The sequence below is a fragment of the Geotrypetes seraphini genome, chromosome 3 (genome assembly GCF_902459505.1).
Source record: "Geotrypetes seraphini chromosome 3, aGeoSer1.1, whole genome shotgun sequence".
NCBI classification, from domain to species: domain Eukaryota; kingdom Metazoa; phylum Chordata; class Amphibia; order Gymnophiona; family Dermophiidae; genus Geotrypetes; species Geotrypetes seraphini.
This window is the reverse complement of record NC_047086.1, coordinates 162537574-162560106: the sequence shown is the minus strand read 5'-3', so window position 1 is coordinate 162560106 and position 22533 is coordinate 162537574. Positions and strand designations below refer to the sequence as shown.

The 22533-nt window shown below is 42.9% G+C and overlaps 1 protein-coding gene across 5 annotated transcripts in view; it reads left to right on the top strand.

Annotated features, from left to right (window-relative positions):
- NCOA7 (nuclear receptor coactivator 7) overlaps positions 1 to 22533 on the top strand; it is a 351548-nt gene that overhangs the window by 280467 nt on the left and 48548 nt on the right. For all 5 annotated transcript variants that reach the window (XM_033936068.1, XM_033936069.1, XM_033936067.1 and 2 more), the window contains one exon: positions 6267 to 6414. In XM_033936068.1, the coding sequence (XP_033791959.1) occupies positions 6267 to 6414 (148 nt within the window). The remainder of the gene's footprint in view (positions 1 to 6266; positions 6415 to 22533) is intronic.

Genomic DNA, 22533 nt, shown 5'->3' with positions numbered 1-22533 from the left:
CATAAAGTGGCTATTTGGTTTTAAGAGGTTGCAGCCAGGTACCTGAACTAGAAAGAAGCAGGAGAGAGGTTAAAAATAGAGACAAACACCTACTTAATACTTTCTAATGAACCCTTATAATGCCTCAGTTCCAATAAAGGGCCCACAATGATTGAGCTGAAACCCAGTAGGAGACTAGGGGGCCAGAATGAAAAAACAGATTGTGCCTGGCTATGTATTTCATAGTATTTTGTGTATCTGTTGCATTTCATTCTTTGCACATGAGAACTGACATCCACATCCTCCAGTACAACCAACTTCCAACTTCCCAACAGAAGAATATTCACATCAAGAAACTCGAACCACCACGCCAGCACTCAACACTCCATCACTGTTACCTGGAGAAGAAGATCAACACTTCCGAAAACAAAATCTCATCCATCTCCCACAACACTCATATACCCGGAAACAACTCACATACCCCAGACTGACACGACCTCCCTCACATGTGCCTATGTTAACATCAGAGCACTAGGACCCAAAACAGAAAACATAAAAAATTGGATAAAAACAGAAAAACTTGACTGCCTATTCCTCACTGAAACCTGGTTAACCTCAGACACAGACCCTAGAATAAAAGAAGTTTGCCCGCCGGGATATAAAATAACAGTAACCTGCAGAGAAAAAAAAAAGAGGAGGAGGACTAGCAATAATATTCAAGAACTCCCTAACTATAAACATACTTGAAAAAACATCCACTCCGCAAATGGATTTCCTAGCGTGTCACCTCACAAACCCAACACTAAAAAACTCACTAAACTGCTTGCTCTGCTACATAACACCAGGAAACTGGACCACAGTAAGACCTGAATTTGAAAACTTCATCTACCAAAACTCATTAACAGCAGAATATAACCTCATCCTAGGAGACCTAAACCTGCACCTAGAAGACACAACCTCCACACCAGCAAATAACTGTCTATCCTTCCTCAATGCCTTATCCTTCCAGATCCTAAACCCACAAACCACCCATGAAAAAGGTCATCAACTGGACATTGCTGCATTCATGACTCACCAACCATCCAATCCAGCAATCCAAACTCCTAACGGAACATGGTCTCCATCCCTATGGTCAGACCACTACACATACAACTTCAACATCAACTGGACCAAGACCAAACACACACATCAAGCTAAAAAAACCACATATACCACACGCAAACATATCGACCCAACCATTTTTTGGTCAAATGTAGACGAAACTATCCAAGACTGCGACCCAAAAAACTTCATCTCCCACTGGAAAAAAGTGTCCACCAACATCCTTGATGATCTGGCCCCCCTACAAACCAAAACCAGAACCAGCAGGAAATCAGACCAATGGTTTGATAATGAATTGCTCCAACTCAAAAGACAGTGTAGAAGATTAGAAAGAAAATGGAGAAAAAAGAACCAAGATCAAACAAAAATCGACTGGAAAAAAATCAACAAACAATACAAAAATCTACTAAGGGATAAGAGGAAAAGCTACTATACTAATCTCATAGGCACGGAAACCCAAGATTCCAAAAAAATATTCCAAATCCTGAAAGAACTAACAGACACCAAACCATACACAACCACCACGAACACCCCTCCACCATCACCCACCCTCTTAGCAGAACACTTCAAGAACAAAATTACAAACGCCAGAGCCACTCTCATCACTAACCCATCCCATCAAAACACAATCACAATCCACCCTTCAGGAAAAGAGGCAACTGCTGCAGACAGAATTTGGACTCAATTCCCCAACATACAATGGTCAGAATTCAACAAATTATACAAAAAATACAGTCATGCCTCCTGTGACCTCAACCACTGCCCCTCATATCTCCTTACCACCTCTAGTGTAAAATTCCGCACCATAATTCTACAATGGATTCAATTCACGCTCACAGAAGGCACATTCCCTGCTGACCTCAGGGAAATCATCATCACCCCAATCCAAAAAGACCCAAAAGCACCACAAAACCACCCATCTAACTTTAGACCTATAGCCTCAATTCCGCTATATGTCAAAATTATAGAAGGCCTAGTAGCCAAACTCCTCACCAATTACATAGATGACCACAACCTACTCCACCCCATGCAATCAGGATTCAGAACAAACTTCAGTACAGAGACACTACTAGGCTCCCTTATGGATACCGTCAGACAACACCTTAGTACAGGGAAAAAAATGCTGCTCATACAACTGGACCTAACTGCGGCATTCGACTTAGTGGATCACAACATCCTTCTACAGATCTTAGACGCAATAGGCATCTCAGATAAAGTATACTCTTGGTTTGAAGGATTCCTAAAACTCAGAACCTACAGTGTAAAATCTAACAAAGAAAAGTCAGAATCCTGGTCAAACCCCTGCGGCGTACCACAAGGATCTCCACTATCCCCTACCCTCTTCAACCTCTACACTGCTTCTCTAGGAACGCATCTGGACAATCTAGGCATAACCACCTATAGTTATGCCGATGACATCACCATCCTCATCCCATACGATCATTCTAAACCTACCATGACAGACAAACTTCACCAAACACTTGAAACAGTCACAACCTGGATGAAAAACCACAAACTTAAACTCAACCAAGACAAAACCAAATTCATCCTTCTCGAAAATGACAAGGTCCAAACCACAATCAACCTAGATATAAACGCAATCAAATACCCCATCCAAACCACCATAAAACTACTTGGCATGACCATAGACAGACGCGGCACTATGCAACCGCAAATAAATAAAACAATTCAGAAATCATTCGCAATCATGAGAAATCTGAGACAAGTCCGAAAATTCTTTGAAAGAACACAATTCCAACTTATAGTGCAATCCCTAATACTAGGTATATTGGACTACTGCAACATCCTCTTCCTTCCTTGCCCTGCAACGACGATTAGACAACTCCAAACAATCCAAAATACAGCTTTGAGACTCATCTATTCATTGAGAAAACATGATCACATCACTGAAGCCTTCATCAACTCACATTGGCTTCCAATCCAAGAAAGAATCCAATTCAAATTCTACTGCATATTATTTAAAACCCTACACGGAGACAGCCCATCATACTTGAACAACCGCCTCATCCAAGCACCCACTACCAGACACAGAAAAACGCACTCCCCATTCATACCCCCCCCCAATCAAGGAAGTCAAAAGAACAAAACTACACGACGGCCTCCTAGCCACTCGAGCCGCAAGACTGGACAACCAGATCTCCAACCTTCTGATGACCACCCCAGACTATAGGACGTTCAGAAAAGAAATAAAAACCATACTTTTCAAGAAATTCCTGAAGCAGCAATAACATCACGACCTCTTAGTAACTCTAAAACTGACATTAGATCTACCCATTACCGCACTAATAATAACAAAAGAACCTCCACTGTGACCACCTATTAATTCTTTTACAAACCACCTCACCCACAACAACACGTTAAATGTTTATAAGATCTACAACTTACCTCTCTAGCTAATCATTGTAACTCTACTTTTTTAATTAACCTTTTGTAATCCGCCTTGAACCGCAAGGTAATGGCGGAATAGAAATCCCTAATGTAATGTAATGTAATATTGGTAGGAAGTGCAGCACAGTGGTAAGAGCACAGACCTTGAGACTCCAACCCTTTCCCCTTCTCTTATTTGCTGCTTAACCTTGAGTGAGTCACCTTACCCTCTGTCCAGACCCTCTGCTTCAGATTAATATCTAAGGAAACATTTTGATTGGGCTTGCTTTTCTGAAGCAAGCTGTGAAAACTGCTAATTAAATTCCCACGCGTGCGGAGGCGGTAGATTTTCACTATAGCGTGCGGTAATTTTGTGCGTGCGCTAAAAACCCTAGCGCACCTTCGTAAAAGGAGCCCTTAGAGTCTTTCATTTGTATTTTTTTAGGTTTTTATTTTGTATTTCTTTTCTTTTCATTACTTTTTATTCCTTAATTTTTTTAGGACTACATTTCAAATAAAATTTGTAATTGCGGTTAATCACAACTGTTCAGAAAAGAAATAAAGACTATACTTTTCAAGAAATCCCTGAAAAAGTCCTAACACCACAAGTACCTCCTTCCCATATCTTCCTGACTCCCCGAACCTACCTGATCTACTCTACTTTCTCTGGAAATGACCAGAGATCTTCTTTTGTAACCCACCTTCTATAACTCTTTTGTAATCTGCCTTGAACCGCAAGGTAATGGCGGAATAGAAGTCTCTAATGTAATGTAATGTCATTTTTTTCCCCATTGCAGCTTCTTGTGATTCAGGGCAATGGAAGGTTAAGTCACTTGCCCAGAGTCAAAAGGAGCTACAGCGGGGAAAAACTGGCATACCTTTAATTGCGATTAAAATTTTAATCAAATTTGAGCCTGAATTTTGATTAGTCATTTATGTGCCAGTAACCAATACACGATGCAGTCATTCTTCTGTCATTCCAAAAACTTTCCATGTATTAGGAGGTTTTCTGTTTTTAAGGGGAAAATCTTTTTGTTTGTGCTGTGTTTGGGTGATTTATAGAGCAGATCGTGCAAGCTTTTATTTGCTTTTGAGTTGTTTGCATATGCTTTCTTAATTTGTGGCTGGAAGGTAAAGAGACTACTTTGGAAATGTAGATTCTTAAAATGAAGAGGCTTATGATGGTAATTGATAACTTGCTTTTTGTGTTGCTGATGGGGAAGAGGAGAGGCAATCAGGTTAATTTAATGTGTAAGTGGAATTTTATTATACAGAATTTACCCAATGCAAATAGAATGGTCTCTGAAATTATGAGTACCGTAATAATATTAAATGATGGATTCCAGATATCACTTGAATGGCTGATTTATGATTGCTACTAAAGTGGTTCTAGGAGTGTACATTTTATTATTATTTGTGATATAATTTTTCTCATGTTATTGACTGTAAGGAGAGATGCAGTATATTTTATGTTCTTTGATTTAAAAGAAACCGAATAATAATAGAGAAACCAATGCTGGTATAAGTTAATTTTATTTTCTCATTTTATAATTCATACATAATGTGCAGTGTGTTTAAAATATAGTAGCAAGGAGATTATTGCTGTTCTATAGAATAACTATGGAATTTCTTAAATTTTGTCATCATTGGGTTCTTAATGAAAAGTAAAAAGTTAATTTCAAAAACTCCAGATAAGCTCCCTTTCTCCCAAGACATGGTAGAAATCAAGGTTTATGTCATACTCTGGCTTTCCAGTCATTCAGAAACCTGCTTTCTAAAGTATGCTAAGATTTTGCAGTCACTGCAGGGCAGTAGCCAATATATAACATACAGTATCTGCAGATCCTCACCTTCGGGGGTGCAGACATACAGTTATCACACAGAAAATTTTGTTGCCGCGTATTAACAGCTCAGCCGTGTAATATTACCTGCACCTTTGGAAATGGCATTGAATATTCTCCATTATCCACCACAGTATCAGTCTTCTTTTCTTTTTTTTTTAAATTCTTTATTCATTTTAAAACTTTCATCAAGAGTACAAATATTATATAATAAACACATTTAACATTGAGCACTTGAACATCTTATCATTATATCTTATAAATAAAAATTTACCCCTCATCCCACCCTCCCTCAAAACCCTTTATTCATTATAAGATCATATAATTTGAATCCCACCCCCCACCCAATACTGAATGATGTGTAATTAATAGAAAAATGGCATTTAATCATGACAGAAAGATGTTAACAGTCTTCAAGTGAACTGTGAGGCATATGCCCTGCTCTAGAAAGGCATTTTCCTTGTAAGCTGTTATGTCACTGTTAAATTTAGAAGTAATAAGTAATTTCTACTTTGCTATACCGTATGCCTTGAACAAACTGCCTAACTTGGTACGTCAAGCTCCGTCTCTGACAGTATTCAAATCCAGACTCAAAACCCACTTCTTTGATGCAGCTTTCAAGTCCAAACGCCAGCTCACCTTCTAGCACCAATATCTGTCTTATCATTCCCTCTGTAATTTTTCCACCTAAGAACTATGTATTGATGCACCTTCTTGTCCAATTTGTCTGTCTTGACCAGATTGTAAGCTTTTTTAAGCAGGGACTGTCTTTCTGTTTTGATGCACAGAGCTGCATATGTCTAGTAGTAATCTGTTTTGTTAGGAGCTGTGCAGAAGGATAATACTGCTAATGACGTAATGCAATGATCAGGGCTGTGCTCTGTAGTAAAGCACATGATTACTGCTTGGTGTTGCCTGTACACTGATTAACCATGCATCTTGATTCCTGTTTTTCAGGGTCGATCATTTGTACACATTTTTTGTGCAGTGGTCGCCGGAAGTCTACGGGAAAGATGCCAAAGAGCAAGGTTTTGTGGTTGTGGACAAAGATGAGCTTGATATGGTCGACAACTTCTTCAGTGAGCCAACCACCAAAAGCTGGGAGGTGAGTGTGCCTGGCTCTGAGAAGCAGAAGACACATTTTGAGATCGTGAAGAGCCTCCTTTTGTCTTGGGTTTTTTTATTTTTTTTCCACATGGTGGTTTATGTAGCCCTAATTTCTTTTCAGTTTTCTCTGATGAACCTAAAGTTTGTTGTTTGAGCAGTTGCAACATTACAAGAGAAAACTTGCCTACTCTAATTTAAAAAAAAAAAAAAATTGTGCTAGGGAAGCCCTGGGAAATTAATGGGTGGAGCACCAGGCAAAGGGCAGCTAAGTCTGGAACCATGTTTGGAACAGTTAAGGTACGTTTCTGACTGAGAAATCTTTTTTCCTTTACTCCTCTGGAAGAAAGTGTAACTTTTATTGCAGGACTGTCTCAGAAATTTTGCTTAGAGACATGGTTGCATCTTTATTTCAGCACTTGTTTGTTTGCTGCAGATTGTCCTTGACCCAGTTTCACTAACATATCAGGTGAAGCTCTGTATGCAACCCGACAACTAGCCAGATAGCAAAAAGTTTCAAACTAGAGAACTTACAATTTTGTACAACAAATACAGGCTTGTCATTTTAGAACTGTTGGCAAGAGGTCATGAAGACCTCCTTTGCAGCAAAACAGCTTTACTAAGGCAGATGTACTGGTGATAGGCAGTTCAATTAATTTGCATTTGCTTTATGTACTTTTATTTCTGTGCATGCTGTATTAGCAAAACAGCAGCAATATAAAATGTAAGGAAAAAAAAAGGGGAATGGGGAGCTTTTGGATTCTGGATAGGCTACCTCTGCTGCTTGCCTGAATTCTTATCGGTATCCCATGTCTGTCCTTGGAACGGTGCTATTTAACGTACTCTGTATTTATAAATGATCTGGAAATCAGAACGACAAGTGAGGTGATTAAACCTACAGATCACACAAAACTATTCAAAGTTGTTAACAAAACATGCAGACTGTGAAAAATTGCAGGAATACCTTAGGAAATTGGAAAACTGGGCATCCAAATAGCAGATGAGATTTACCCCCTTTTTACAAAACTGCGCAAAATGTTTTTAGCACTGGCTGGCGCACTGATTACTCTACACTGCTCTAACGCTCAGTGAGTTCCTATGAGCGTCGGAGCAGCGCAGAACATTCAACGTACCGGCCGGTGCTAAAAACCTCTTGCGATGTTTTTAAAAGGGAGAGTTTAATGTGGACAAATGCAAAGTGACAATCTACACAAAACAGCTCCACTGAACTACAAACTACACTAGCACCACTGCTTGTAGTAAACGGAGGTTTGTAGTTCAGTGGAGTTGTTTTGTGTAGATTGTTATTGTGTTCCTCCACTCCTGTTCGCACAGTTTTGTTGTTCAAATGTAAAGTGATGCACATTGAGGAAGAATAATCCAAATCATTGTTTCTTGAGGCTAGGGTCAACCTTAGGAGTCAGCACCTAAGAAAAAGTTCTACCTGTAGACTATGTGATGAAATGGTCTGTCCAGCGTATGGCAGCAAGCAATAAAGCAAATAGGATGCTAGGAATTATTAGGAAAGGGATGGTAAATAACACCAAGAATATGTTTTTCACTTAACAAATAGTTAAGCTTTGGAACGCATTGCCAGAGGATGTGGTTACAGCAGATATATATTTGGGTTTAAAAAAGGTTTGGACAAGTTCCTGGAGGAACAGTCCATAGTCTTCTATTAAGACAGACATTGGGGAAGCCCTGGAATTGGTAGCAAGGAATGGTAGTACTATTTGGATTTTGGCCAGGTACTTGTGACCTAGATTAACCACTGTTAGAAACAGGATACTGGGCTAGATAGACCACTAGTCTGCCCAGTATGGCTGTTCTTATTTGATTTATGAGAATTTTTGTTGTGTTTCAAGAGCAATATTGTTATTATCCCAGGACAAGCAGAAAGCATATTCTCACTGATGGGTGATGTCACCAATGGAGCCCCGGTACGGACCACTTTAAAAGTGCATCGCCACTTTAAGAGTTTAGAAAGTTCGTGATAGCACACACCGCGCATGCACAAGTCGCTTCCCGCCCAACGTAGGCGCATGGTCCCTTAAGTTTCTTAGTTTCCACGGAGCTAAGAAGTCACTTGTCAGTGGTCGTTGATATTTTTTCACTGCCTTCCTGCTCACGCAGCTTTTTTTCTGACTTTTTTGTCAGCTTTCGTTTTCTTTTTCTTTTAATTTAAAGAAAAAAAAAAAAAGATTTTTACTTTTTCTCTTTCGCGGTTGCGGCCCGGCGGGGCCTGTTCCATGCCTCAAGCCTTGACTTTTGATTTTGCCAAGGTCATTTTTCTATCTATGTCCCGTCCACAAATAGGTTTTAAAAAGTTTGAACGGTGTGCTCACCCTATTTCTCTCACTGACCCGCATCGCTAGTGCCTCCAGTGTTTGGGGCCAGACCATAGGGCTGATTCGTGCACCCGTTGCTCTTCCCTTCAAAAGAGGACCCTCAAGAATCGTCAAATTCAACAGCGTTTGCTTTTCGGGTCCGGTATGGAGGGAGATTCAGCACCGGTTCTGGCGTCGGAATCCACACTGAAGTCGACGTCGCTGGACTCCACCCCTTCAGGCCCTCAGGTTACTTCAACAGTGAGCCAAGACCTGCAGACCTCGAGGCGCTCCAAGAAATTCTTGGCTCCGACTGAGGTGAGTGCCTCATCATTGACCTCCTCATCTCCGAAGCACAGAGCGGCACCGAAGGTACCGGCGAAAAAGCCAGTGGTACTGGTGCAAACTCTTAAGCAGCAAATATAAGAAGTGCTGTGAGTCGAGCTAAGGGAGCAGTTGCAAATCTTACTCCCTGTCATGACAACACCGGCTCGTCTGGTGCCGGTCCAGTCTGAGCCTTTGCTATCGGCATCGACCCTTGCGGCACCGGTTCAGTCTGAACTTTTGTTGTCGGCATCAACTCTTGCGGAACCGGTGTCTACTGCCTCGGCACCAGAACAAAAGCCTTCTTCGGTGCCGGCGGGCTTGGTTCAAAGTTCAATGTCGGATGCAGCTCGACATCGTTTTTCTTCACACACATCTACCGAGACAATGTCGGTCAAATCGGGGAAATCCTTGAAGAAGATGAAACATGTTGAGCCATCGACACCCAGTTCTCGACGTTGTCTTTCACCGACACGGGACTTGGATCTCTGGGAAGATTCTGAAGAGCCTATTTTGACTGATGATGAGGCCTGTTCTAATGAAGATCCTTCTTCTCAAGAGCCTGTTCAAAAACCAGAACAGACATCTTTCTCCAAATTTTTGAGGGAAATGTCAGAGACTCTGGAGGCAGATTCAAAGAAATCTAAAGCATTTTTAGATGCATTAGATTATGAGCAACCACCTAAGGAGATTTTTAAGCTCCCCCTTTATGATATTCTAAGGGAGACTTTTTATAAAAATCTTGAAACTCCTTTGACTGTTCTTGGGGCTCCTCGTAAACTTGATTCCCTTTATAGGGTTGTTTCAATTCCAGGCTTTAACAAGCCTCAGCTCCCTCATGAGTCTCTCCTGGTGAAGTCCACTCTTAAAAAATCTGCAGGGGCCAGTGTTTACGCTTCTGTTCCTCCTGGCAGAGAAGGAAAGACAATGGACCAATTTGGCAAGCGTTTCTTTCAAAATGCCATGCTTGCCAACCAGTACGGCAATTATGCTTTCCATTTTTCATTTTATCTTAAACACTTAGTCAAGCAAGTGTCTACACTACAGAAATATTTACCTGAGCGTAAGGTACCTATTTTACAACAGTACATTTCTAGTTTGCTGCAACTGAGAAAGTTTTTAGTACGCTCTATTTATGACACTTTTGAGCTCACAACTCGAGCTGCAGCCATGTCTGTGGCTATGCGGCGCTTAGCTTGGCTTAGGGTGTCTGAGCTGGATGTCCACCACCAGGATCGTCTGGCCAATGCTCCTTGTTTGGGCGATGAACTTTTTGGAGAGTCTTTAGATACCACCAGTGTTCCCTCTAAGCTGCGCTGGCGTGCGCTGGCGCACAAAATATTACATCCAGCGCACAAGTTTCACGTCACAGCGCACGGCGGGCAGGGCGGCGAGAGGAGAATCGGGCGAGTTGGCTCATAACTTGCTGGCGCCCGATATTTGTAGCGCACAGCGAAAAAAATTTTGCTCACAACACCCGCCCGCTTAGAGGGAGCACTGGATACCACCACCCAAAAGTTATCAGCTCATGAAATCAGGTGGGATACTTTGGTTAAGAACAAGAAAAAGCCTCCACCTGCTCATCCTTTCAGACAACAGTCTTCCTATCAGCGTCATTTTGCTGCTAGGCCTCTGCAGCCATCTCAGTCTCAACCTCACAGACAAAGGCAGCAGCAACAGCAACAACCACGACGTTAACAACAGCAGATACAACAGGCTGCGCAATGTAAAGCTACACAGCCTTTTTGACCTGTTTCTACGGAGTATAGCCAGTCTCATTATTTCTCAACCTTTACCTCAGCCCATCGGAGGTCATCTTCAGTTGTTCATCAATCGTTGGGAATTCATTACCTCGGATCTTTGGGTCCTCAACATCATTTGTCAGGGTTACTCTCAATTTCCAGACTCTTCCACCAGACATTCCTCCAAGAGAGTCTACTTTGGACCCTGCTTGGTTCTCCCTTCTTCTGCAGGAGGTGCAATCCTTTCTTCTGCTGAATGCCATTGAGGAAGTACCTCTTGATCAGCAAGGTCGGGGATTCTACTCCCGTTACTTCTTTAGTACCCAAGAAGACCGGAGGACTGAGACCCATCTTGGATCTCGGAGCTCTCAACAAATTTCTAGTAAAGGAGAAATTCAGGATGTTGTCACTTGCTCTGCTTTATCCTCTCCTCAATCAGAATGACTGACTATGCTCCCTAGACCTCAAAGAAGCCTACACACATATCCTGATTCATCCGGCTTCCAGGAAGTACCTCCGGTTTCAAATCAATCGTTGTCATTACCAATACAAGGTACTTCCCTTCAGTCTGGCATCTTCTCCCAGAGTATTCACGAAGTGCCTGATTGTAGTGGCTGCATCTCTCCGATCATACGGCCTTCAAGTCTTTCCTTACCTGGACGACTGATTGATCAAGGCTGTTTCATCTCAGGAAGTGGTCCAAGCAACATCTCAGACCATTTCTTTTCTTCAGATTCTGGGATTTGAAGTCAACTTCCACATATCACATCTCATTCCGACTCAGCGTCTTCAGTTCATTGGGGCAATCCTAGACACCACTCTCTTGAGAGCATTTCTTCCACCAGATCGACTTCAGACTCTCATCCGTTTTTGTCAGCAATTGCTTCCTCTTCAAACCATCTCTGCCAGACACATGGTGGTTCTTCTAGGCCAAATTGCTTCAACTGTCCATGTCACACCACTGGCAAGACTCCATCTGCACACTCCTCAGTGGACTCTGGCTTCTAAGTGGTCTCACGCGACGGATCGCCTTTCACAACACATTTCTGTGACATCATCTTTTCTGCAGTCACTTCAATGGTGGATGACCTCATGCATTCTTCACAGAGGTCTCCTTTTTCACTTGCCCCCTCATCACAAGATCATCACGACAGATGCATCTTCTTATGCTTAGGGAGCTCATATGGACAATCTGCAGACTCACGGTCTTTGGACCGCCAGAGAGCTGAAATTTCACATCAGTTTCCTAGAACTCAGAGTGTTGTTTTATGCCCTCACGGCTTTTCAACATCCTTTGCATGGACAATCAAGTAGCAATGTACTACATCAACAAGCAAGGAGGCACAGGCTCTCTTCTGTTGTGTTAGGAGGCCCAGAAAATCTGGTCTTGGGCAACAGCTCACAATCTATTCTTAAAGGCTGTCTACATTCAAGGGGAGAAGAATTCGCTAGCAGACAACCTCAGCAGGATTCTTCAGCCTCACGAATGGACTCTCAACTCTGCAACTCTCCAGTCTGTATTTGCTCAGTGGGGCACTCCACAGGTGGACTTATTCGCAGCTCGTCACAATCACCAGTTGCCCCAGTTTTGCTCCAAACTTTACTCTCCTCTCCGTCTGGCAGCAGATGCTTTTCTTCTGGATTGGACGGGTCTGTTTCTGTATGCATTCCCTCCACTGCTTCTCATGTTGAGAACTCTGTTCAAGCTCAAGAGAGAAGCAGCCACCATGATTCTCATTGCTCCACGGTGGCCCAGACAACATTGGTTCTTCCTTCTTCTTCAACTCAGTTCCAGGGAGCCCATACTTCTTCCAGTATTTCCTATTCTGCTTACTCAGAATCAGGAATCGCTTCTACATCCCAACCTGCAGTCTCTCCACCTGACAGCTTGGTTTCTATTGGGCTGAGTTCTTCTCAAATTCTCCTCTCTCAGCCTGTCCGTCAGATTATTGATGCCTCCAGGAAACCAGCCACACAGCAATGTTACCAACAAAAGTGGACTCGGTTTTCTTCCTGGTGTCTTCTTTATCATCTTGACCCAACTTCCTTGGCAGTGGAATTGGTGTTGGATTATCTCCTTTCTTTGTCTGACTCTGGACTTAAATCTACATCCATTAGAGTCCATCTCAGTGCTATTACTGCTTATCATGAACCAGTACAGGGAAAACTTCTTATTGCTCATCCTTTGGTCTCCAGATTCATGAAAGGGCTTTTCAATGTGAAACCACCTCTCAAGCCTCCGCCTGTCGTATGGAACCTTAATGTGATTCTTTCCAGTCTGATGAAGCCACCATTTTAACCAATGGCCATAGCTCATCTCAAATTTCTTACCTGGAAAGTATTCTTTCTTATTGCTCTCACCTCTGCCAGGAGGGTCAGTGAGTTACAAGCACTAGTAGCAGATCCACCCTTCACAGTTTTCCATCATGATAAGGTGGTTCTGCGTACACATCCAAAGCTTCTTCCAAAAGTTTTCTCTGACTTTCATCTGAATTAGTCGATTGTTCTACCAGTATTTTTTCCTAGGCCTCATTCTCATCCTGGAGAAGCAGCCTTGCATACTTTGGACTGTAAACGAGCTTTGGCTTACTACCTTGATCGCACAAAGCCACACAGAACTTCTCCCCAACTCTTCATCTCATTTAATCCAAACAAGTTGGGGCATCCTGTTTCCAAGATAACGATTTCCAACTGCCTGCATCTCGTTCTGCTATGCTCAGGCTGGACTGGCACTGGAGAGCCGTGTCACAGCCCATAAAGTTAGAGCTACGGCAGATTCTGTTGCTTTCCTTCTATCTACTCCCATTGAGGAAATCTGTAAAGCTGCCCCCTGGTCTGCAGTTCATACATTCACTTCTCACTATTGTCTGGAGTCATTCTCCAGAAGGGATGGGCACTTCGGCCAATCAGTTTTGCAAAATGTATTTTCTTAAGGCCAACTCTCCCACCATCCCATTCTGTTAGCTTGGAGGTCACCCATCGGTGCGAATATGCTGCCTGTTTGTCCTGGGATTAAGCACAGTTACTTACCATAACAGGTGTTATCCAGGGACAGCAGGCAGATATTCTGACAACCCACCCGCCTCCCCGGGTTGGCTTCTTAGCTGGCTTATCATAACTGAAGGGACTGCGCGCCTATGTTGGGCGGGAAGGCACTTACGCACGCGCAATGAGGGCTATCGCAAACTTTCTAAACTCTTAAAGTGGCGATGCACTTTTAAAGTGGTCCGTACCGGGACTCCATTGGTGACATCACCCATCAGTGAGAATATCTGCCTGCTGTCCCTGGATAACACCTTTTACGGTAAGTAACTGTGCTTTATTGCACCCTCTTCCGAAAGAGTGCTCTTCTCATTTGTGTACACTCTTTTGGAAGAAGGTGCACTATTTAATACATAGGGGGGCAAAAAGCAGTTTGAAGTCTTATTCCTGGGTTTCAGGCAAAAGTCAACACAAAATGACCTAGGAAATGCTGTTTCCAAACTAGCACACTTCCCTACTTCATATGGCCCAAAGCAGACACTAGAGTGAGAACATGAAATACACTTTCCCCTCCGTATTCGCGAATTCCGTATCTACGGATTTGCTTATTCGCGATTTTAAAGCAAAAAAGTCATTTTAATTTTTCAGGCTATTTTAAGCCCTCCCTTAAGCCTTACTTGGTGGTCTAACGGGTTTTCGGGGCAGGAGCGATCTTCCCACGCTCCTGCCCCGTGCAGATTGCTCACAGGAAATGGCTCGAGAGACTACGGGAGCTCAAGGCAGCCATTTCCTGTGAGTGATCTGCATAGGGCAGGAGTGTGAGAAGATTGCTCCTGCCCCGAAAACCCGCTAGACCACTAGGTAAGGCTTAAAGGGGGGCTTTCAGGGCTTAAAATAGCAGGGGGAAGCAGCGGTTAGGGGCAGAACGGCCAGAATATTATTCACATTTTTTTAATATTTGTGGGCCGGCTCTGCCCCTAATCCCCACGAATACAAAGGGGAAGTGTAGTAACAATTCACCAGACCACTTCAAAGTTCATGGGCTTCTAAACTGTATATTAAGGGTTTCACAGATTATGGTTATACTGCTGCCCTTCTAAACAGTCAAGGTCTTAATAGTAAGGAAGGTAGTTGGTTTCCATTCAGTTTGTTAATCAGAAGCAAGAATTTTTTAATTAATTAAGGCTGGTCCTCTTTCTTGCAGTAAATGTTTTATGTCCTTTGCATGATTTTGTTTTTATACTGTTTATTGGTATGTTTTATTCTTTGATTGTATGTATTTTTTTATTGTTAACCAACTAGGATTTTAGATAGTGTGGGTTATAATTTTTTTTATATAAATTCTTTTTAAGACAAGAGATTATGGGTTCTATTCAAAAGTTAGGAAATGGCAATTATAGGCCCTTGACCTGTAACAATCTGTGCATTTTTGTGCTTTTATCGTTTAATTAGAGATCATATTTAAAATAGCTATATTTAGTATCAACTAAAAAGAGAGATGTTTGACTGCTTAATTTTGTGGGGGTGGGGAGAGAAATGGGAGTTCTGGGTTGCAATTGCATTCCCCCTGCAAAAATATCAGGATAGGGCTCAGTGGCTCTAACATATCACCACCCACACTACCCATAACATCAAGAGGCCTCATCTATCAGTACACCTCCCATTTCCCTTTCACACAAACACATAAGCATTCACACAACCTTGTCCCCCCACTCTTTTCTCCTCTCCCCCTTAATCTTTTGGTGAGTACAGTATTCCCCTGATCTTTCCTCACCCTCATCTACCTGTTGAAAATTCCATTCCCCAATTCCCTGTACAGAAACATCATTTCCTTCCCCTCCCCCTTCTCTCTCAACCATTTTCCTAGTATCCACTCTTTCTCTTATCCACTCTTTCTCATTACCTGCTCAACAGCATTCCATCCCTCAGCCAGTAGGCCGCTGTCCTGACCAGAGCCACTGATTCATCCTGCTCTGTACTGGTGGCAACTCTTATCTTTTTCAAGCTTTGGACTGCCCAGTGCAACAGCCGGTGAGGGCTAGGACTGGATTGCAGGTGGCAGTGGCAGCATTTGGATGGGAGTAGAGAATGGCACGGGGACAGAGTTTGTCCCCACATTTGCATAAGCCTCAAACATTTGTGATTTATAGTTAAATGGCAGTGAATATTGCTCCTGATTGCATGCAGGGGGAGTGACTGCATTCCTATCACAAGCCTGCAGGATCAGGAAGAAGGATATTGGGCAGACTCATGTAAGCAAGTAACGTATTTTTCGCTTCATAAGACGCACTTTTTTTCCACCCAAACTTGGGTGGAAATTTCAGTGTGTCTTATGAAGCGAAGGTAACTTTTTTTTAAACACCCCCCACCCACTCCGGTGCACCTTTTTAAAATGACCCATACATTGGGGGTACGCAGGCTGACTGCTGCCTGCTGCTTCTTCCCCCCCCCCCCCCGCCGCTACTCCTGCTCCCCGCCGCTGCTCCTTGCTTGCCGCCGCAACTCAAAGAAGGGAAGGGAAGGGCCAACATGCAGTAATTGCATGTCGCCAGCCCAGAAGTCTTCTCCTGACGTCAGAACTGACGTCAGTTCTGACGTAAGGCGAAGGCTTGTGGGCCAGCGACATGCAATCGCTGTACACTGGCCCTTCCCTTCTTTGAGTTGCAGCACAGCGGCGGTGGACTGGGGCCAGAGGAAGAGGAATCCATGGAAAGTAGTCAGGTTTCAGCATGCAAGGAGGGAGGAAGGCAGTTTCCGGTGCAGCAGCAGCAGACCAGGGCCAGAGGAAGAGGAATTGGCGGAGGGTAGGCAGGTTTCAGCGCGCAGGGGGGGGAGGAAGGCAGTTTACGGCACAGCAGGGAGGACGAAGGCCAAAGGCTGTAGGCAGTGAGGGCAAGGAGGCACGAACTCGGGACATGGGAGGGAGGGAATAGTAAGGGGCAATTCTTGAGCCTGAGTGAAGAAAGGAAGGAGACTCATGAAATCACCAGACAACAAAAGTAGGAAAAATTATTTTATTTTCAATTTAGTGATCAAAATGTGTCAGTTTTGATCATTTATATCTGCTGTGTGTATTGTGTGTATATGAAAAATGAAAGGAACAGCCTGGCAGGGAGACAGGGTGCAGAGCCTGGTATATATTAGTACACAATTTGGTTCAGAATGTTTTTTTTCTGGTTTTCCTACTCTAAATCTAGGGTGCGTCTTATGGTCCAATGCGTCTTATGGAGCGAAAAATATGGTATATTCTGTGCTTATGCCTTAATTGATCTAAGACTGTTCTTTTCCTGGGGCGTAGAATCTGTGTGGTTCCAGCTCCCTGGAAGATTATATAAGACAGAAGGAAAACCATTCTTATGCACAGAGAAGCTCTAGCTGCTAAAACTGAAATGAGCATCTGATAAAATGAAAAAAATGTCAGCTGTGTTTTCAATTAAGACTTTTCCTAGTTTCTAAGAAATTTTCCAGAGTTAGGGCAGGGCATGTACAGTATTCTTAATTGCCAACTTCCAATTTAATATCAGAGAGATTGGTATATATTTAGCCAGAGTTTGTGTCTGATTAGATAGTGTTTGTATTTCATTGTATTCGTTTGGAGAATAGCTGACTTCCAGTCCTTTTCTTTAGGCCTCCCCTTTGTGAACTATGCAAGAATTGTCAGTAGATAAATATTTTCAAATGCGTATTCAAGCTGCAGTGATTAAAAAAAATCTAGATTGCCAGCATCTTGGTTGAAACTAGAACTTTTCCAGATAGTGACACTACTCAGTCCACTGTCTGAATAACTTAGTCCTTCTGTCTGTCTTGAGTTTTGCAAATAGTAGACTGAATATTGCCTATATAAGGATACGTACCTGGCTCCACTCAGGCTCTGTCCCGATACTGTATGGATCATTCAGATACAGCCTGCAAGGCTACGCAGAAGCTGTTTGAATACTGACCCAATTTTTTATTTTATTTTAATAAGAACATAAGAATAAGCCTTACTGGATCAGACCAATGGTCCATCAAGCCCAGTAGCTCATTTTCATGGTGGCCAATCCAGGTCACTAGTACCTGGCCAAAACCCAAGGAATAGCAATATTCCATGCTACAAATCCAAGGCAAGCAGTAGCTTCCCCCATGTCTTTCTCAATAACAGACTATGGGCTTTTCCTCCAGGAAGTTGTCCAAACCTTCCTTAAAACCAGCTACGCTATTCGCTCTTACCATCCTCTGGCAACGCTTAACTTTTCTCTGAGTGAAAAAAATTTCCTCCTATTGGTTATAAAAGTATTTCCCTGTAACTTCAACTGTATTATATTTTATTTGTGTAGCTTACTTATCGAGAATATCTCAATGTAAGTAATGATAAGTATTTGTACTTTTTAAAATAAAATGAAGGAAAGAGGTTGTAAGAATGCCTGACTTTGTTCCTTAGAGAGAGCTGGTCTGCAGGACCCATCATGGGGGAAATTGGGATTGAGCTTTGAGAATCTCTTAAGTGCTGTTTTAAGCAAAAGAGAAAAATAATAGAAAGGAAGAACTGAGTCAGAAGAGGCTAATGCCAGAAGAGAAGATGTAGAAAAGTACCGAATAGACAGAAAGATTTAGGCAGGAAGCGAGATCTGAGCAGTTAGTAGTACGAGAGCAGAAGTGATGCTCTGGAGATGCTTAAGTGCAGAGATGATAACTAGTTACTGGTTCAGTTATGTACTGGGTTTGGCTTGAGTATTGGAATTGATCTTCCGCTCAGGCAGTATAGAGAAAAATTTTAAATAGAAAAGTCTGAGTGGCAAAGATGTAATAGCTTGCCCTTTCTTCCTATTTATTTATTTATTCATTCAATGGGTTATTTGAATTTATTCAGGTACTAAGGCATTTTTCTGTCTGTCCCAGCAGGCTCACAATCTTATCCGGGGGGATTAGGTCAGTGTTTCTCAATCTACAGTATGCGGGCTGACTGCCGATTCCTCCCTGCCACCCGCCAGCTCCATTTAATTATCCTCCATTGCTGCCGCAACTCTGGGCAGGGAAAGGCCAGGCGCATGCAACGATTGCACGCTGCCGGCCCACAAGCCTTCCCCCAACATCAATTCTGACATCGGAGAGAAGGTTCCGGGCCAGCCAATCGCTGCCTGACTGGCCTGGACCTTCTCTCCAACATCAGAATTGACATTGGGGGGATGGCTTGTGGGTTGACGGTGTGCAGTCGCACGCACCTAGCCCTTCCCTTCCTGGAGTTGCTGCAAGGGATAATTAAATGGAGCTGGCAGGGGGCAGTGGCGGACCGGGGGAAGGAGGAATCAACAGCAGATTGGCTTGGGGGCAGGCAGGCTTCAGGGGAGGGAGGAAGGGGATGGGACAAAGGCTGTAAAGCAGTGAGGGGGAGGGGGCACAAACTCGGGACACGGAAGGGAGGGGGCATTAATAGGGAAAACAGTAAATGCAGCCATTTTACACAAGGGAGAGAAGAAGGGGGCACTAACTTTGGACATAGGAAGGAGGGAGGGAGGTAATAGAAAGGGACAATTGTTGGACCTGAGTGTGTGTGAGAGCGAAAGCCAATGGATAGAGTGATAGAGAGCCAGGAATGAGACATGAAAATTGATCCATAACCTAAAGTCACAATTTAGAGAGAAAAGGAAATATGGGGAAGAGAACCTTTCATCTGTTCTGTAAGGGTGGTGAATTTTTCTCCCTTTGGTGAGGTGCATCCATACAACCTGAGTGACACTTTTCATCTGAGTAAAGGTGTCTGGCTTTATTCTGCCCAAACCCCGTTTGCCTCAGGGTGAACTTTGAAACTAAATCTGCATAAAAACCTAAATTTGCATGAGACTGATTTGCATAATCAGTCAACTAGTTACTTGGATTTAAAGTATTAAAAGAAGCCCTGAGATAACTTTTCCTTAATCTTCCTTGGAAGTATTAAGTCACAGACTGTTTATTTGATGGATTGATCATTTTTACTTTCTCTCACCCTGAGTGGAAAAAGTAGGAAGAAATCAGGACCTTCTGTGCTATTTCACTTCCCCCTTCTATCACCTCATTCTTTTTTCTCTCTTCTTCCATCCAAGCTTCTCTCTCCCTCCTCCTATATAGCTTATTTCCCCCTCCCCTTTCCATCTAGCATCTCCCTCTCTTCCCTTCCATCAATATTTCTTTCCTCTTTATATCTCTCCCCTTCCATAAAACATCTGTCCCTCTCTCCTCCTCACCTTTCCATCTAGCATCTCTCTTTTTCATTTCCCCTGTTCCATCATCTCCCTCCTCTTTTTAACCATCTCCCAACATCTGCCCTCTCTCTTCCCTTTCTATTTAGAATCTGTCTTCCCACTTCTATACAGAATATGTCCCCTCTCTCTCTCCCCTTCTACCAGTATCATCCTCTTCTCTCTCCCTTTCCATCTAGTGTCAGCTACCTCTCTTTCTCTCCCTACTATACAGTGTCTGTCCCCTCTCCTTTCCATCCAGCATCTCCCCTTTAATTTCCCCTCTTCCATCACCTGCTGCTTCTTTCTTTCTCTCTCCTCTTCTATCACTGAGTACTTATGTCTCTCCCCTTCCATACAGGATCTGTCCCCTTGTGTCTGCCCCTTGTCTGTCTTTCCACCAGTATGCCATTGTGTTTCTCTACTCTCTCCCTTTCCATCTAGCGTATTCCTTTCACTCTCCTCTCCCCTTTCCTCACATATCCCTCCTGTCTCTTCTATGCTACCACAAAGATGTCAGAGGGAAGGCTTCCAGGTCAGCAGGCCGCATGCACGAGCCGCAGATTGCGGCTTTGCAAAACCAGGGGACCACGTGCTAGAGCCACCGCTTGCGGCTTTGACAACAGAAATGTGGCTGGGAGGAGGGAGCGTGCAAGAAGAGGTAAATGCGGGAGGCACGAATTTCAGATGCAGAATGGAGGGGAGACGACGAGGGGCGCATTGGAACACAGAAGGGAAGAAGTGGGTCGCGTTTGTAAAGGAAGGGAGGAAGAAGCGGCGCGTTGGCACAGGAAGGGAGAGGCAGTACCCCAGTTCATAAGTATAAGTTCGAGGTAAGTTCTTAAACTGGGGTCTGCCTGTAACTTTCAGGTATTTAAATGTCTGTGTCATATCTCCCTGTCCCTCCTCTCCTCTGGAGTATACATATTTAGGTCTTCCAGTCTCTTCTCATAAGTCTTTATGCACAAACCCCCTACCAAGAAGAGACTTTCTGAAGTCAGAGGTTAAGATCAGCAATGCCAGGGTGGCAAGCAGCTGTACTGTAGAGTATTTGAATGTCATCTGCATAGCAAAAAGGTAAACAATAGTGCTTAGAGCAGGGGTGTCCAATGTCGGTCCTCGAGGGCTGCAATCCAGTCGGGTTTTCAGGATTTCCACAATGAATATGCATTGAAAGCAGTGCATGCACATAGATCTCATGCATATTCATTGGGGAAATCCTGAAAACCCGACTGAATTGCGGCCCTCGAGGACCGACATTGGACACCCCTGGCTTAGAGCAACTGAAACGTGGTATAAATCCTGGCGCGTAAGTTAGGCACAGATCCCTGTTATTTAGTAATACTGCTGCACATCTTTATTGAATGCCCCTGAATGCCACCCTTGAATCTCCCATGACCGTGATTTGTATAAATATTGCTTAACGAAATGCGCTTGCAAATCCAAATTGTTGCCCCTTAACACCAATAATTTATTGTTGGCACCCAATTATCAGCACTAATTGGCTCGTTAGTTTAGTTGTTTAATTTAGTTGTGCTTATGTCCTAGGATCATGTGCAAGCTTGCAGACATAAATTTACAGTAATGTGAAAAAGTTATTTTGCCCTGTCCTCATTTCCCTCTTTAGTGCATATATGTGACACTGAATGATTTATGATCTTTAAACCAAATATAATATTAGATAAAGGGAATTTAAGTATACATATAATTCAGCTATAAGATGATTACTGCATATATTTAAGGAACAAAGTTATCCAACAGTCATATCACCCATGTGGAAAAGTGACTATCCCCTTAGGAGGGAGGGAGGGAGGGAGGAAAAACGTTTTCATGTTATAGATTTCAATCTGTCCAAAAGGTGTGCTGTAGATCTTGTTGAAGTTGAAGCTACATGATCATATTTCTGTCTCTTACCACTTGAACCGAGTGAGGACAGAAAAGTGAAAGTGGATGATTACATGCAAAGAAAGTGGTATTTGCATATGCCTGTTATGGACATGTTCCTCAATAAAGTGTTGCTTTGCGGTCTGAAGCTGAAATGAAAGTGGAAAGCTATATAATCTGCAAGCTCCCCACGCCAAGGCATCATAGAGAGAACGACAGCTTAGCAGTGTCCTGAGCAGCCGAGTGTCTTGCAGCAGCTAGTCATAAGAGCATTCTGAAATATGCCTTTAAATATTAAAATTGTCTACACTGTAGGTGCTGACCAGGAGCCTTTTGTTCAGGTAAGGTCATTTGTTTGCTGATTGTACTCGTACAATGAAAGCATGTCTGCTACAGTTCTTCCTGCAGAGTGACCATGTGCTAGCGGTAAAGCTGATAACCCCTCATTGGGTAATGACAGAGACGGGCTTTAATCTCAAGAGTAGAATTCAGATCAGCTATCCCATCTCATTTGTTCAGTTCTTTTTCAGATTCTCTCCTGCAAGGCTTTGGTTTACTTATCATTGCAGATATTTCTCAAACATTTTTTTTCCTTTCATTTTACTGAGATTTGTATTATTTTCATATCTCTTTATTTATTTCGATTTTTATAAACTGCCTTTTCATG